General features: G+C 27.4%; 2 protein-coding genes across 2 annotated transcripts; one reads left to right on the top strand and one right to left on the bottom strand.

Annotated features, from left to right (window-relative positions):
• The first annotated feature begins 361 nt into the window (after nt 1–361).
• LOC129969053 (G2/mitotic-specific cyclin-A-like) lies at nt 362–2,316 on the top strand. Its single transcript, XM_056083460.1, has one exon. The coding sequence runs from the start codon at nt 694–696 to the stop codon at nt 1,687–1,689; it is 996 nt and encodes a 331-aa protein (XP_055939435.1). The 5' UTR covers nt 362–693; the 3' UTR covers nt 1,690–2,316.
• A 3,013-nt stretch (nt 2,317–5,329) lies between these two features.
• LOC129969696 (U6 snRNA-associated Sm-like protein LSm7) lies at nt 5,330–16,193 on the bottom strand. Its single transcript, XM_056084382.1, has 4 exons — nt 16,007–16,193; nt 15,608–15,725; nt 8,255–8,326; nt 5,330–5,492 (listed from the first exon to the last, which is right to left on the bottom strand). The coding sequence occupies exons 1-4, from the start codon at nt 16,013–16,015 to the stop codon at nt 5,353–5,355; spliced, it is 339 nt and encodes a 112-aa protein (XP_055940357.1). The 5' UTR covers nt 16,016–16,193; the 3' UTR covers nt 5,330–5,352.
• Between the last annotated feature and the right edge of the window lie 65 nt (nt 16,194–16,258).

Consider the following 16,258-nt stretch of genomic DNA (forward strand, 5'->3'; position numbering starts at 1 on the left):
ATTCGGCGGTTTCTTAATTATATTGTTTTTGTGCCAAAAAAACCAACAATTTATTTTATTATTAGTATTAAGAAATAAAGTAAGAAATGAATAAATTATCAATATGTGTTAAAATGTGAAACAAAATTATCACATATTCAAAAATTAGTAAAGAAGAATCTCTTACTAGTTTATTCTGTATAAAAATTAAAGGTTTTCATAATGATTTTTAATTTAAAACTTATAATTTTTTTATTTTTACTATTCTAATTGTTCATCTACGAACATATAAAATCATCACACACTCACACACAAAAAAAAAAAACTGTTTTTAAAAAAACTGTTTATGCACTTCAACTTTGACTGTCGGTTGTCTGGGCAGTTGACAGAAAGCACGAGTTCAAATGAAGTTTTAGCATGTGCTGTTTTCACAATTTGTTTTAATAATATGATTTGTCAATTGTTTTAATGTATGAGCGTAGACAGCGTTTCAAAATTCTCCTGCAGCATTGTACATGCTTAAACTTTTTTTATATGCATACATGATGATTATTTTTTTACAATAAGAGACTAAATCATCTGGAAAAAGAGGAGAACAGACATTGTTGCTATAAATCTCAATCACCTATTTTTTTCAAGTTCAAGGGACTAAAGATTTAATTTGTTTTGGATCTTTATTGGAATATCAAATCGTGTATTAATTACGAAATAGCCATGTCGTGGTGGTTTAAAGTAAATGGAAGTGAAGCAGAGTCTAATGGAGTCTTACCTAGGCGTCCTTTCGTCGATCTACAAAATCGTTGTCAAGAAGCACCTTGCTGCAGGCAGCCGAAACAGCAAAGCGTTTACTTACCTGAAAAGGAAAACGTGTGTTCTATTCCACAGAATGAAATCAACAGAAGAAATAAGAGAGAATCAATTGAAAATTTTTTTACAGATCCTATACTCCTAAAAGAAATTTATTGTACCATGAAGGTAGCAGAAAGTAAAAGCTGCCCATTATTTCGCAGATCTGCTGATAAAATCAGCACTGATATGCGATCGTGCTTCATTGATTGGCTCATTTATAAAGCAGAGTCTTTTGCTCTGGATACTGCTACACTGCATTTAGCAGTGCATTATGCAGATAAATATTTCTACAAAGAAGAAGCTGGTGTGGAAGATCTACCACTTATTGGATCGTGTGCGATTTTACTTGCATGCAAACATGAAGAAGCTAGAGATCGTTTACCTAAGGTAAACGATCTAATTAGGCATGCTTCCAATGCTTTCAGTAGAAGAGAAGTTTTTCAAATGGAGCAAAAAATGCTGAAAGCATTAGATTTTAAAATGTCTTATCCAACAGGATATCTATTTTTACAAGTTTTTTGTAGTTTACTTAACATTAAGGACGAGGAGGCTTTTTTAGCCCAGTATTTATGTGAAATTGCTCTCATTTTTGAAGATGTATGTTTTTATACCGAGCCAAGTAAAATTGCAGCTGCCTCACTGATATCAGCTAGGTATCTTTTAGGTATTCAGCCCTGGTTTGATGATATTGTGGATATTTCTGGTTACAACATAATTGAGCTGATAGTTACTTCAAGATTATTATGTGCCAAGTTTGACAAAATCATGGTTACTGAATTTAAGAGAGTGATAGCTAAATATAGTTCTTCAAAATATAAAAATATTTCTGAAAAGAGCTATCCAAATACTATACACATTTAACTATTCTGTGATCTTCTTTGTTTTTTTTTCTACAGATGAACAAATAAACATTAACTGGACTTTAATATTTTTTACTTATGCATTTATATCATGATTGAATATTTCATGTTCCATTTTATATTTTCGATGAATATTTAGAGATCTGTTTATTCTATGCTGTGATCAGCTGTTAAGGATAACCCTCTTCTCTTCAGACTTTTATGCAAACAAACATAATGTTGTATCATTCCAACAACATAACGATATCTGATTTAAAGTGTGCCAAACCTATATAAGTGGAATTGGGTCTGAAAGACTATGCAAACTGTAATTCTATTTTATTATTTAAAAAGATTTGTGCAAAAAAAATACTCCACCATACAAATAAATGTAATATTGTTGAAAATGACATTTAACAAATTACAATTTGTTGAATTATTCATACCAAATTTATGAACCCTTATATTTTTCATAAGAATGTTTCTTATTCCAGAACATCAATCTATGGGTTGTTTTTTTTTAATTGTAAGTTGTCTTATACTTTTACTTATTTTCTTTGTACATACTGTTTGTTATAACTATTTATAATAAACAAAACAATTAGTGAAGTGTGTCAGTTTTTGTGCTGCAGGGACCTGATCATAAAGATTATTCTAGACATGTATTAAAAAGATGTATTAAATTATTTGTTTCTTGTAACATGTTTTTTTTATAGCTGAATTACACTACTCATTAGAATAAATCCGTCATATTAAATCTACGGATTTCATAAGAGTTGTTGATTGTGTCGTTAGTAACTTCCATAAATACATTTTCATTGTTATTTATACATAAAAAAATGGCTAGAATGCTACTGCACATTATGAGAAGCAAAATATTATTTTTTTAAAAAATCAGTATTTTATTAAGGATATGTATTAATAAATTCTAGAGAAACTGAGAAATTTATAATACTTTAATTTAAATTGCTGATATTTAAAAAAGTAACTACATCTGTTTTATTAATAATATATAAGTAGCATGACTTTTAAATATATGTCTCCAAGAAGTAATATAATTTACACTTTGATGGAAGATGTAAAGTTCTACGAGGCAACAATTTAAATTTATCCTTTAATGTCATTTTAAGAAGACAGTTTTATTTTGCAGTTTATTGTTTTTGTAAATTTATACATGCAAGAATAAGTTGAATAAGCAGAATGTAAAAGAATAAGTTGGCTGAAGCATTTTTTATGCTAAAATTACTTTTTGTGATAGTGTAATATGTGTAAAAGTCAAGTTATAAAAAGCATAAAGCCTTTTTCCACTTTTTATGTTGCAGTTCACAAATTTTATTATATTAACATATATGAAATTAGTAAATAACTAGAATCTTTCAGTATTAAATATCTATAACTGAAATAAAATTTTCTGGGCAGCATTTAAGAAAAAGATGTAAAATATTTGCTTCCATATCATTTAGCCTATAAAAAACCCCTCAAACTACCAATAATGAAATAGTAACTTACTTAACCAATTGCAGAGAAAGGAAAATTATTGATCCAATTTCAGCATACTGAATATATTTTCAAACTGATTTTAATCACTCTTCCTTGCATACAGAACAAAGTTGTTCAAATTTGATTTTTGTTATCTGATAGTACTTTTAATTTCAGCTATCGTTTTCTAAAGAAAAAATAATATGCACTACAAGTAAAAGTGGTTACTATGCTTTGGTTAATAAAATGAGAAAGCCAATTATTATTCACTAATGAGATTAAGTTTGTTTAATTCCGAACTTTACAAATTCATTCTTCTTTAAAATATTAATGGAAATTATTAGCTATAAGCACTATAAGAAAGTTCAAATTTAATTACTTGCAATTATTATTACCAGAACTGAAAAAGTAAATTGATAAAATTACTTTTTACCTGATTTAATAATATATTTAAATTAAATACGATTCATTATTTTTGAAAACATTACGAGCAAGAAATTACATTTATAACTTAGTGTGATAAAATTCATAGCTGATGTCGAGTAAGGTGAAATATATATGACTGAAAAAAATTAAAATATATCAAATAAGATTTCATAGTAAAATGTTTTACTTATATATTTTCTGTATTTAGAAATTATCTTTTAAACATTTCTTAACGCTTCTAATTATAAATGTTTTCACACAAATGAACTAAGAAGATAATTTGTAATGCTTAAAACATTAACTAAAATAGATGACCTTAAACTTTTAGAGGGAAACAAATTCAAAATGTTGTCTTTCTTTAAAAAAAAAAAAAAAAAAAATGCTTTACACCTCTAATGTAATTGAATGATTTTTTTTTTTTTTAGTTTTCTTAAACAAATTTAAGAATTTAAAAAAAGTTCATACTTAAAACATTCTAGTTTATCTTTTTTCAAATTTTTTGGAGTCATTATTTAAATATTTCTTGCTAATTTTAAACAAAAATGGTAGAAAATTTTCATCACAATTTGCATAACAGGAAGAAATTTACTTTACTGTCATTTATGATAACAAAGCAGAATTTATTTTATAGAAAATAGTAAAAAGAAGGGGAAAAAAATGCTGTCAATAAAAAAACATTTCAGAAAACTTTTAGGGATTTTTTTTTTTAATGCTCAAGTCACACTTTCACTTAAAATCAACAAATAAAATTGTCTAAGTAATTAAATATGACCTATTTAAACGACTTCAAAATTTAAATTGATCAAACCTAATTTTTTTTTTTACCCCTTTTCAGATTAATTTTGGATATGCATAAATTCCACAGAAATTATGTTTTTTGAAGTGTATGGATTTATTCGAAATTATTTAAAATTTCACTTTGGTTTCTTTCTATAACTTTTATTTGGTTTATAGATATTATAAAACTTTTTTTTTTTAAAAAATAATATATTGGAATGGTAATTTTAAATTACTCTGCTATGTGGTTTTAACTCAGAATAACTAATATTATATACATTATTAAGTATTTTAAGCAGCATGTACAGATTTTATTTCTGAATAAACTTGAACTTAAAGTGAATAATTTGATTGACTCCATTTAAGAAATGAAAAACAACTCATCATTCTAAGAGTCAAAAAAATTATTTTTATGCAATTACATTATAGTAGAAAATGGAATTCATTTCTCTTTTAAAAAAAATAAATAATATATCTATTTTTGTTGTTTTCATTTTCATCTGCATAATATTATTGTCAAAGAAAAGTAAACAAGCAGAACCATTCTAATTTTTTAATTATAATGGTTTAATAATTTGTCTCCCATAATTTTATTGTCAGGTGAGGGTTCACTCATTAAAACAGGAATAAGATACTAAAAATGTAGAATCTTTGATGATTTGAAAAAAAGAAAAAATGATGGAATATAATACACAAACATTATTATATTGTTAAATATATGAATTTTGATTAATTTTATATTTAAGAAAATTTACTGAGAATAAAATTTATTACACATGAGCAAAGATCTTACTAAAGTAATGAGTAATGGACAAATGAAAGGAAATAAATTAATCTAGTTTAAATTTTACCGATTTTCATTTTGTTGCAATATATGGATTTTCTATGCAATAAATAATTACAACAAAAAATACTTTGCCCAGTATTATTATTTAGCAATAGAAATTTTAATATTTAAATATAAGTCAAGAAATCCAAAATCAAATTTTACAAACATATTTTATTATGTGTCATGAGAAATAAAGGGATTTGGAATAGATTCCATTCCTTCAGTAGGGCAGATTACAACTACAGCAGTACCACGGCAAACAACAAGACCAAGATTGCGTCGGTCATCTGTTAATTTGTAAGCATCATCAGGATCTAAAATAAATCATAAGACATAATGTAACTTTTTTTAAAAACGTGTGTGACAACAAAAATATTTTCAAATCCGAATAGAACTCAATTAAAAAATGTAAGAAAGAAATGCAATTCCGGCATTTAAAAACAAGCATATTTGATTCAAACAAGTATTATAATTCCATTTTAAAGTCATAAGTAATTGTTTTTTATGGCACTAAATATAAAAAGAAAAAATTTAAATTCAAACGACTGCTCTGTCAATGTAAAATCCAACATCTGATTTTTAAGAATTCTCTACATGAATTTATTTTTAAATTAGTTTTGAAACTAGGTTACCATAAAATTGATGATTTAAATGATGTGAAGAATAAAAATAATTACCTTTTTCCTGTTTAAATTCAGATTCCTTTTATATTTTTTGAAGCAAAACAAATTCATAATAGAAATTAATTGTATGCTTTCAGATTTAAATTATATTAATATTATGGCAACATTAATTTCCTTTCCATGATTCTAACAATATTATAGTCATCAAAAAAAATTTTTTTTTTTATCATAATCACAATAATATTTTCCCCCTAAAATGTACTAAAATTATTTACAAAAAGGTTTTTTTTTTTTTTTTTTTTGCTTCAGAAACAGCAACACATTTTTTAAAAATAAATTCACACAACAAATTAAAATTACCAAAAACATAACCTTGAAAAGAAAAGATATCATCAGATCAAATATCTGCAGGTAGAGACTTAATGTTTGAGAGCAATTTTAAACTTTCTTTACTCATCATGACTTATCATATGGTCCCTCAAGTTTTTATTTTAGTTATTTATCAATATCACCTCACATCTAATTATAAGCTGATCGATTAACATTTAAACCATTATAATATTGGCAATTTTATTATATAAAAACAAATTAAAAGCAACCTAGAAAAAAGAAAACATTAACTAATGATGAAGAAAAATAATTAAAATTCAAACATTTATATAACAAATTTCTAAGAAATAGTTTGAATCATGGTTTTTAAAAAATTATTGACTGAAAGTAAAAGGAGAACTAGTAAATTTGCAATACACAACTCTAGGTGTTTTGTTTTTTTTAATTAATGAAAAATTGGTTTTGTTGCTTATGTATATAAGTAAAAGAAGGGAGGGGGGAATGTTTTAGAATGGTTACTTTGCACAGAAACTATTTTTCCATAAATGATCATCTTTCAATATAAAAAATAAATATGCACATTAAAAGTTATATGATTTTAAAAGTTTGTAGTTTGTTTTATAAATTATTTTCATTGAAATAAAATTCAGGGTTTCTCACAAAAAGGAGCACATTTAATATATTTATTTTTAATTTAGAACAATAGATAGAGACATATATTATTCATATCTGGATGGAAGAAAGTCTCAACGTTTTATTTTATGCTGTCAACACAAGTTTCATTTATTAAATGACAAAAATCAAACACAAATTTCCTGCCAACGTTATAACTGATCCTTGGTTATAGAATTCATTGCTGTAACAATTTGATCTCATATAACCAGAGGACTAGCAGGCAAAGGTAAAATATACATCCTATTTTTTATATATGTTCACAGATGGAACAATGTTTCTTAGCCCTACATTTGAAAGCAGTTTGAATAGTGCTCAGTATGTAAGGAGCACCAATATTTTTCTTTTGCATGCATAATAATACCAATGATACATTTTCTATGACAAGATGGTTCTTTGTTGAATGTACAATGAAATGCACACTATACACGACAATAAATTGAGAAATTCTTTGCATTCATCAATACTCCAAGTAACTTTTCCTAAGGTACCAAAATTTTTTTGCAAACAAACAGTACCATTTTTATTGGATTATTGAAATGCATTAAATAAAATTAGGATTATTGAAATTATATGAATCCACTTATTTGCAAAAAATATGGTACATTCTTGTTTACCAGGCACAAGCAATTAATCACCAAATACTGTCAAATATAACATTTTATTTCTTAAATTAAAAAAATAATAACTTTTTCATAAAACACTAATAAAAATGCATTAGAATACGAAGATTTGTAGTAAGAAATTTGATATAATATAAAAATTAAGCTTATATACGATATTTAAGAAAACCTTTGAAGTAAAAACACAATTTTTACTTTACATGGATTGACTTACATTCATTAATATTTTAAATCAGAATCTCCCCTCCCCAAAATCCTATAAATATCTGTCCAGCAGAGAATATCTTTATTTCTTATTATACTTTCCTTCTGTCATTTCTAAAATAAATCATTAGACTTCATTACTCAGATTTAGTCAAAATAAACATGCAACACTGAAGAAAGAGTTAAAAAAAGTTTTTTTAAATTTTATTTTATTTAAAATTGTTCATCATATTTAAAGTGGGAGTTTTAATATATTATGAGGCAATATTTTTAATATTATTTATTTTTATTACTTCAAGTATATCAATAATTTATTAAAATTTAAATTGGTATTATATTTTAAATTTTCCCCCCCTTCTTTGAAACACTATGAACAAATTTTTTTTATTTTCAAGAAGATCTAATTTCAAAAGCTAACTTTAAAAATGTAAACATATTACATCAGTTTTTTTTTTTTAATTTGTAATATAAAAAAGAAACAGGGCGATTTTAATGCAATTTAGTAAAGAAAACACTTTTAAAATGTCTTAAAGATATTTCTAAATAAAAATTTTTCTTATTTTTAAACTAAAAAAAGTTAATTTTTTTTTCCAATATCAAAACTTGATTTCTGAAATTTCTTACCTCGTAAATATTCTACTGTGTTATCCAATACAAGATTTAATAAAGGGTCATATCCCTTCAGAATGCCTGAGGCTAAAAGAAATAATAATTATGATAAGATGTAAAATATAGTTAAATTCAATATATAAATACCAGGAAAAGAGAAATCAAATAAATACAAAAACTGTACACCTTCATAAGATAATGGAAAGTCTTCTAATTATATTCTTATTTCGTTAATGCCTAAACTTCCATTAAATTCAAATAAGTTATATTAATAACATGATGATAATAAATTAAATTCTCTGTTTGTTAAAAAAATTGTTTCTATTTGTTAAAAAAATCTGCAGAAAATAATTTTATAGAAGTTAAAAACATTAAAATTAATAGAACTTAAAAAAAAAGCAACAAGAAATAACTTTTAACTACTTTAATAATAACTTTTAATTTTCTAATATTAGTTAAAAAAATTACTGACAGAAAAAAAAGAATACAAATTTCAAAACGACAGCACTTTTATACCTGAAGTCTATAATATATACTAATTGAAAACTAAGTAACATATTGATCTGCAAATAAATTGTACATTATTTGATAAAGCAAAAGAGGAGCAGTACAATTTCACAAATTTGACCACAGCAAAATGTTGAGGATATTGTGTAAAGAATATTTAAATAATAATAATTATAAAATATCAAATATTTAATGTGTAAAGAATAATTCTTCTTTTGTAAGAAAGGAGCAACGTTAAATACTTATTTCTAATAAAACCAAGGGCTTAAAAATAGAAAAGTGTTAGTAAATTCTTAAAAAAGTGCACATGTTTTTAAAAGATTATCAAGAAGTCAACGTACACAATACAGTAAATAAGATCAATTTGAATTTGCCTTTCAGAAAAATATTTAATTCAGAAGAAAAGAGATATATTAGCACTTTTTATTTATATTTACATAATAGCTCTTATTGAAAATTAAAATGACTTAAATATTTTTAAGGAATAATATGATATTCAGTCATGATACAGATCTGGAATAAAACAAGCTGATCTTTATACAATAATAAACATGCTAAAGATTAATGTTGTCAATAAAAATATGTATGGTTATTAACAATAGAATAAATTTACACAAAAAGTTTGAAATGTTAAAAATAATGTTGAATTTTCACATACTAGTCGCTTTTAGCGATCAACTCGACTATTCACTATATTTAGTTTCAGATAAGCCATTTAGATATAATTACATCCATTATTCAGCTAAATTTTGAAATATTAAAGATACGACATTATATCTCAGTTAAATTTTATTTCTTGTATATATAAATAATTCTAATAGAGAGCAATCCCATCGCATATAGCACTATTAAAAACATAAATATAAGGTTCAACTATGTTCTAAATTTCATGGAATTGTAACTTTACCGTTTTTATTTATTCATCTTGTAAACTACACAAGTATAAAACACAATCTTTCCTATTTAGTTTTTAATAATGGATGTAAAATAATGTAGTTAAATATTGTATAAAATAATGAAAACAGTTTGAATTTCAATGCAGCAATGTAATCTAATGCTGGGAACTGGACATCATTAGAAATATTTTTAAACTGCCAAAATTCAGGCTTGCACAGATAATTAATATTATGAAAAATAAGATTTTTAAATGGTGTAAAATTCACTTTATGCTATAATATCTTTTGAAGTTAAAATTTAAAAAAATAAGGCAAAATATGGCTAAATTTTTTAATTAATTAAAACTTAAAAAATTTGATATAAGGTGTACTTTTTAACACTCTGTGGTCAAATTTGATACCTGAATGTTAAATATCTTACACAATAGCAACAATACAAATTCATTTTTATTATTAATAACAGGGGTGTTTGTGGGACCCCAAAAAATCCCCTGAAACTTTTACGGACTTACTACCGACATTTTGGAGTTTCGAGAAGGGGGGGGGAGAAATTAAAAATTACAATTATGAAGTATTGAATGGCCTAATTATAAAAGTTCAATGAATTACTTTTTTTGCAAAATTAATAACCATAAATTTTCAAACGTATAAACTACTACATTTTATGTAAATATTTTAAATTACCTGAATTAATTCTTTTAAAAAAATTATCTAATTTCTGCTGTATTTTTTTATTTTCTGATGTTTGTGGGCTTGTCTTTCTTTTGTGGTGAATTTCATAATTGCAGGAAGGTTGACTTTTATTTTCCTCATTTACAGTTGAAGAAATTTCCTCGAGAACTGCACATGCAGAGGTAGAAGCACTTTGCTTTTCTGCTAATGTAGAAGATTTTTCAGAGACTTTTATAGGTGACTCATCTGAAATACATGTTTTTAAGTCCTCTTGATATGTTTTCCAACTTCTGTTCATATTCAGTAAGAGATCTTTGTGAATTGGATCAGTCATTGGATTTTTTTAGCCATATTTTTCACATAAGGCTTCTTTAGAAGTCATTAAATCATATTTAATAGTCTGCACTGCATCTAGGGAATCAATCTTAAGAGAGGTTCTATAGTCAGTGACAAGTGTATCCATTAAGTTGAATGCACTTTCCACTAATGGGCCATGGAAGCAGCTAAGGCAGGCTTTGACCAATTTAGCCAATGTAGGATACTTATAATCATTTGTGAAATCATCTTTTAAATTAAAAACTTTAGACCAATATTTATCAATTGTACACTTGACTTGATTTCCACTTTCATCAGATGTGTAGAGCATTTCTTTGGTGATATCAATATCACTCTGGTATAACCTTATTTCAGCTTCTACTTTTGACTTTTCATTATCACTAAAAATATGGGACATAAAAGATGATAATTTTTCAAAAGCTAATATTGTACTGGTTTTACCTCTTAGCTCTGGATCTAATGCTGTAAAACTAATTAGATATGAATTTTTAAGGGGTAATTTCTGTTTCATATGCTGTGCTGTATTAGTATAAGCTTTTATCAGAGAAATTTGGAATTTTTTTGCTATTGGATGATTTTTTGATAATTTCTTCAGGAGAGTGGAAGCTTCTGCACCAGTAAATATTACTTTGCTAGGTAGATGGAATTCTGGATTTGTGACATCAACCTTTAATAAATCATTATAAGATGTGCACTCTATATTTTCTGGCTTCATAAAAAAAGAGAAAAATATTGCCATCAATTTATAAATACTGGAATGTATTAAATGAAGCATTGGTTTTTTTGTTTCAAATAATTTAATATATGAGTTGAACTCTGGTAATACTGCTGAATACAATGCCATTTGCAATAAAGTTTTGTTTTGCATAACAAATAACCCATTTAGTATTCTTTTTTTCCGAGCTAAAGCATCCTTTGTGAGTTGTTGGGAATGCAAGCAAGAATACACCCCTTCAACAATTTTTTTCTGAGCTGCAGAAATATTTCTTTTATTGTATACAGTTTCAACATAAGAAAAATAATCCCCTTTATAAGTTTTATCCAAGTAGTGAAAATAAAATGCAATAAGAGCATCCCACAGATCTTTGTTTCTTTCTAAAACACATAAAATGTACACCCACCTATGGTCTGGTCTCTTCAAGGGCTTAAGGTTTTTAATGGCAAGGGATTCACAGATTTTGAAAACATTTTCTCTTTTACTGCAGCTTTTCATATCAAAATAGATGTCATCAAACAAATCTTCTAAGTATCTATCAAAACATGAAGCAAATTTTTTTGCACAGTTATTAGCTGTGTGACGTGTCACCATTAATATCTAATTAGTGGGGTACTTTGTTTGATCGTAGTCTGGTTTCAACACCCTTTTTTTTTTCCACGCATGATGTTACATGAGCCCATTAATACACTAAGTTTGCCCATGGAATATTATTATCTTCAATAGTATTAACAACTGCTTTAAAAACAGCTTCTGAATTGCAAGATTCCATCTTTAGAGATGCAAAATGATGAACTACAACTTCATTTTGATTGTTGTCATAAAACTGCACCAATATTGCCAGTATACTTTCTTGAGCATTGCTAGTACTTTCATCCAAATTTAGAGAAAATGGAGTCTCCTTTAAAGTTTTAATGATATTTTCCTTAATAGTTTTTGCAGCCCATATTTCATCTTATAGCATGCAGTAGTCCTGGACATTTCCAACGAGTTTAGTGCCGTCTGATCGCGGCTCAACTGTTTGCAGAGGTCAATTAAATTGGGAGCTACATTGAAAGAAAGAGAATTCTCGGCGATAAACGAAGTTATTAATACCCCTTGGCGTGCTTTTCTTGTCACTATATCCAATGGCCGAGCATCAGTCTTCATTAAGTCATCAGTATATTTGAATTAGCATAATTACTTAAAGTCATTGAATGTCTAATGCACTTTGAATATTTTATGTGCGTCACAGTTTTAGAATGATTTGTGAAAGCCTTGAATCCTTCCCCACCATACTACAGCAGTGAGTTACAAAAAACTCAATATGCTTGTCCAGCAACATTTATTTTTTTGCACCATGTGCCGATGGTATCCCCATTACCATCTCTCCGTTCAATCCAATTCCACCTAAATGCATTCCGGACACCTTCTTCTAATTGTATAATATCACTATTTATATCGAGAAATTTCATAGTGAAATTCTCTTGCGTACATAAATAAAAAAATATTTCAATAAACGAAACGAAAAATTTACACGTGCATCAATAAATGAAACGAAAATTTTACACAGCGGAGAAAAAAAAGTTGCGAAGCGATCAATGACAAATAGCTAATACGGCGAAAAATCCTCCTTCTCTACTTATTGGCGCCACGCCCGGAGAGATAAGACCTTTGAACCCAGAGTCACGTGATCGCACATCTGGTCGAACGAAGTCTCCCCTTTTTTTTTCTGCCGCGCCTACTTGCCGAAAAGAATCCAGAAGAGAATGTCCGAGAACCGGGGGAATGAATCATAACTCGCAATAAGTAAAGAACAAAAAAGAAGTTTTTTCCCCCTTTTCACGCATTATCACTGCCTTTGGAGAAAGAAAGAAAAAGTTTTCACCACACACACTGACCTTGCGTTTTCTGCTTTCAAAGCAAACAAAATTACCCAGATCAAAATAAATAATTCATTATTATTCCTACTTCCTTTTGAACAACAATCCCCGGAATTTCCGGGTATCGAAATTCAATATCCCCGGAATTCCGGGGTTTCCCCGGAGCACAAACACCCCTGTAATAAAGAAAACTGACATCAAGAATCATAACAATTCTGAAAATACTGAAATTCGTGTTTCCATGAAAACATGCCACATCTATACATTTCATAATAAATATAGTAAGGTTTTTTTTTTTTTTACATATATAAAATTGATTAATATTATTCTTAAATAGCTAATCTTCCTTAAAAATAATTGATAAAAATGTTTATAGGTACAACTAGAAGTTAATATGCCATTTTTTGTGTGTCATTTTTGGCTTTCTAACAGTTTTCTTGAAGTTGTAAAAAAGATATATTACAGTATTATACATCACCCAATATTTATACCCTATAGTGGTTCTTGGGTTTACAAGGCAGTTTTCAGATTACAAATCAAAATATATAATCAAATCATATATAATGGAATCAAAATTATTAGGTTCCATTATATATGATGCATTCATTACGGCTATGAAACCTGGAACCTCCTATAAGATACAAGTATCCTTCTAACCTTCCATAAGAGCACAATATATACAGTGGCTCAAAAAATTGAGAGCACACCTTACTTTTACTTGATAAATCCGACTTTCAATATAAATGATTACCGGGAAGTGCAAACATGCTTTTATTTTTACACATAACAAATGGTTTAATTTAGAGTAAACACATAGGAAAATCAACTAAAAACTTCTAAATTGAAAAGTTTCAGAAGCATTTTAAATAAACATACGCTGAATTTTGCCTCAAAAAATTGAGAATACACCAATGAAATTCTTGTAATATCTTGCATAGAAAGAACGTGTCAGTATTTAGTTGCATGTCTTTTGACTTTTATAATGGCCTCTAAACGTCATGGTACCGATTTGACCAATTTTTAGTGGTATCAGAAGACATTTTACCCCATTCTTCTTGCACCACTTGTTTTAAATGGGTTTTGTTTCTAATTTGTGTTTTTGGACCACTGTTTCAAGTGTGACCCACAGATATTCAATGATATTGATGTTGGGTAATGTGGTGGCGTGTGTAACTGCTGTTTACAATGAAAAAGACACCATATTTTGATGTTACATGCATTCTGTTTGGGGTAGCTGTCCCACTGGAAAATGAAATTTCCATCTGAACTCAAATTTTTAGCACTTTCCTTTAAATTGCTGTGAAGTATATCCAAGTAAACCATATCGTTTATAATGCTATCTATAAAAATTAAATTTCCTACCGCGGATGAAGCCATGCAACCTCAAATCATGACGGAGTAACCATCATGTTTAACTGTAGGAGGTAAATGTTTTAGATCCAAAGCAGTATTAGGCTTTCTCGGCTGTCACTGCCAAAAATGTTGAATTTTCTTTCATTACTAAATATAGCTTTCTTCCAAAGGTTATTGGTCTTCAATAAATGAGTTGCAAACTTCAGATACTTTTTCTGAATTTGCAGGCTGATGAACGGTTTCTCTTTAACATTGCTACTTTTATATCCAGCTTGTCTAATGGCATTTCGCACAGTTTCAGCATTTACACTTCTACCTATGATTTGAAAAGTTTCTGCAACAAGTTGGATGAACCACATGGTCGCAGCAATCTAAAGGAAAGTGTAAAACTTTGGGTTTAGATGGAAATTCCATTTTCCAGCATGACAACGACCTCAAACAGAATGCACAAAACATCAAAATATGGCACCTTTTTCATTGTAAACAGCAGTTACACACACGACCACAGTACCCCGACATTAATGCCACTGAATATTCTTGGGCCATACTCAAAAAAGTGGTTCAAAAACACTAAATTAGAAACAAAACCCATTTAAAACAAGTGGTGCAAGAAGAATGGAGTAAAATATCATCAAATGCCATTAAAAATTGGTTCAATCAGTACCATGACGTTTAGAGGCTATTATAAGAGCCAAAAGACATGCAACTTAATTGTGACATTTGTTTCAATATGTGGTATTGCAAAAATTTCAATGGTGTATTCTCAATTTTTTAAGGCAAAATTCTGCGTATGTTTATTTAAAATGCTTCTGAAACTTTACAATTTAGAAATTTTTCGTTGATTTTTCATTATTTTTACTCTAAATTAAACTATTTGTTATGTGTAAAAATAAAAACATGTTTGCACTTTTCGGTAATGTGTTATTTATATTGAAAGTCGGATTTATCAAGTAAAAGTAAGGTGAACACTCAATTTTTGAGCCACTACATATCTCTTTCTTTATATAATATAAAAACCGTAAGTTACCTTCTCGACCACCTTGGAATTTTACACGAATAGGTTTCTCAAGATATTTTGATAGATCTACAATACTTTCTTTTCTCTTCTTTTCTTTGTCAGTAGCATTACGATCTCCTCCACCTGACTGTAGCAGCAAAGGAAGAAATAATAGAAATTACCATACACACTATATAACATATTATACATCTTCTAGAAAATTTGCAAATTTTTAACACTACTAATTTTTTTTTCAGCAACTCTATTATATAATAATAACAGAATATCTGAATATTGATAATAGGTTTTTCATACTTCATAAATAATCTTTGTATGCAATATAATAAGAATCACAATGCGATATTTTTGTTAGACTAATCTTACCTTATCAATATACTAATACAACAATAAAAAAAAATTAGTACTTACATTGAACATATTGAAAAATTAAAACTTGAAATGATAATTGTTATAAATTTTCTGTAAAAAAGAAAACCTTTCGGTAATTAGAAATAAATTCTTAACCGTTAAAACACGATACAAACTTTAATATACCCGGCAAAATTACTAGCATTATTCGTTTCGAAACCACAACTATGAAGTTTAACAGAAATATGGTTACAGCTTATTTTTCTACAAAATTGTTATAAAAATAAAGTAAGCAATAGTATTTTTGTAAAG

Source organism: Argiope bruennichi, chromosome 5, assembly GCF_947563725.1.
Source record: "Argiope bruennichi chromosome 5, qqArgBrue1.1, whole genome shotgun sequence".
NCBI lineage: Eukaryota > Metazoa > Arthropoda > Arachnida > Araneae > Araneidae > Argiope > Argiope bruennichi.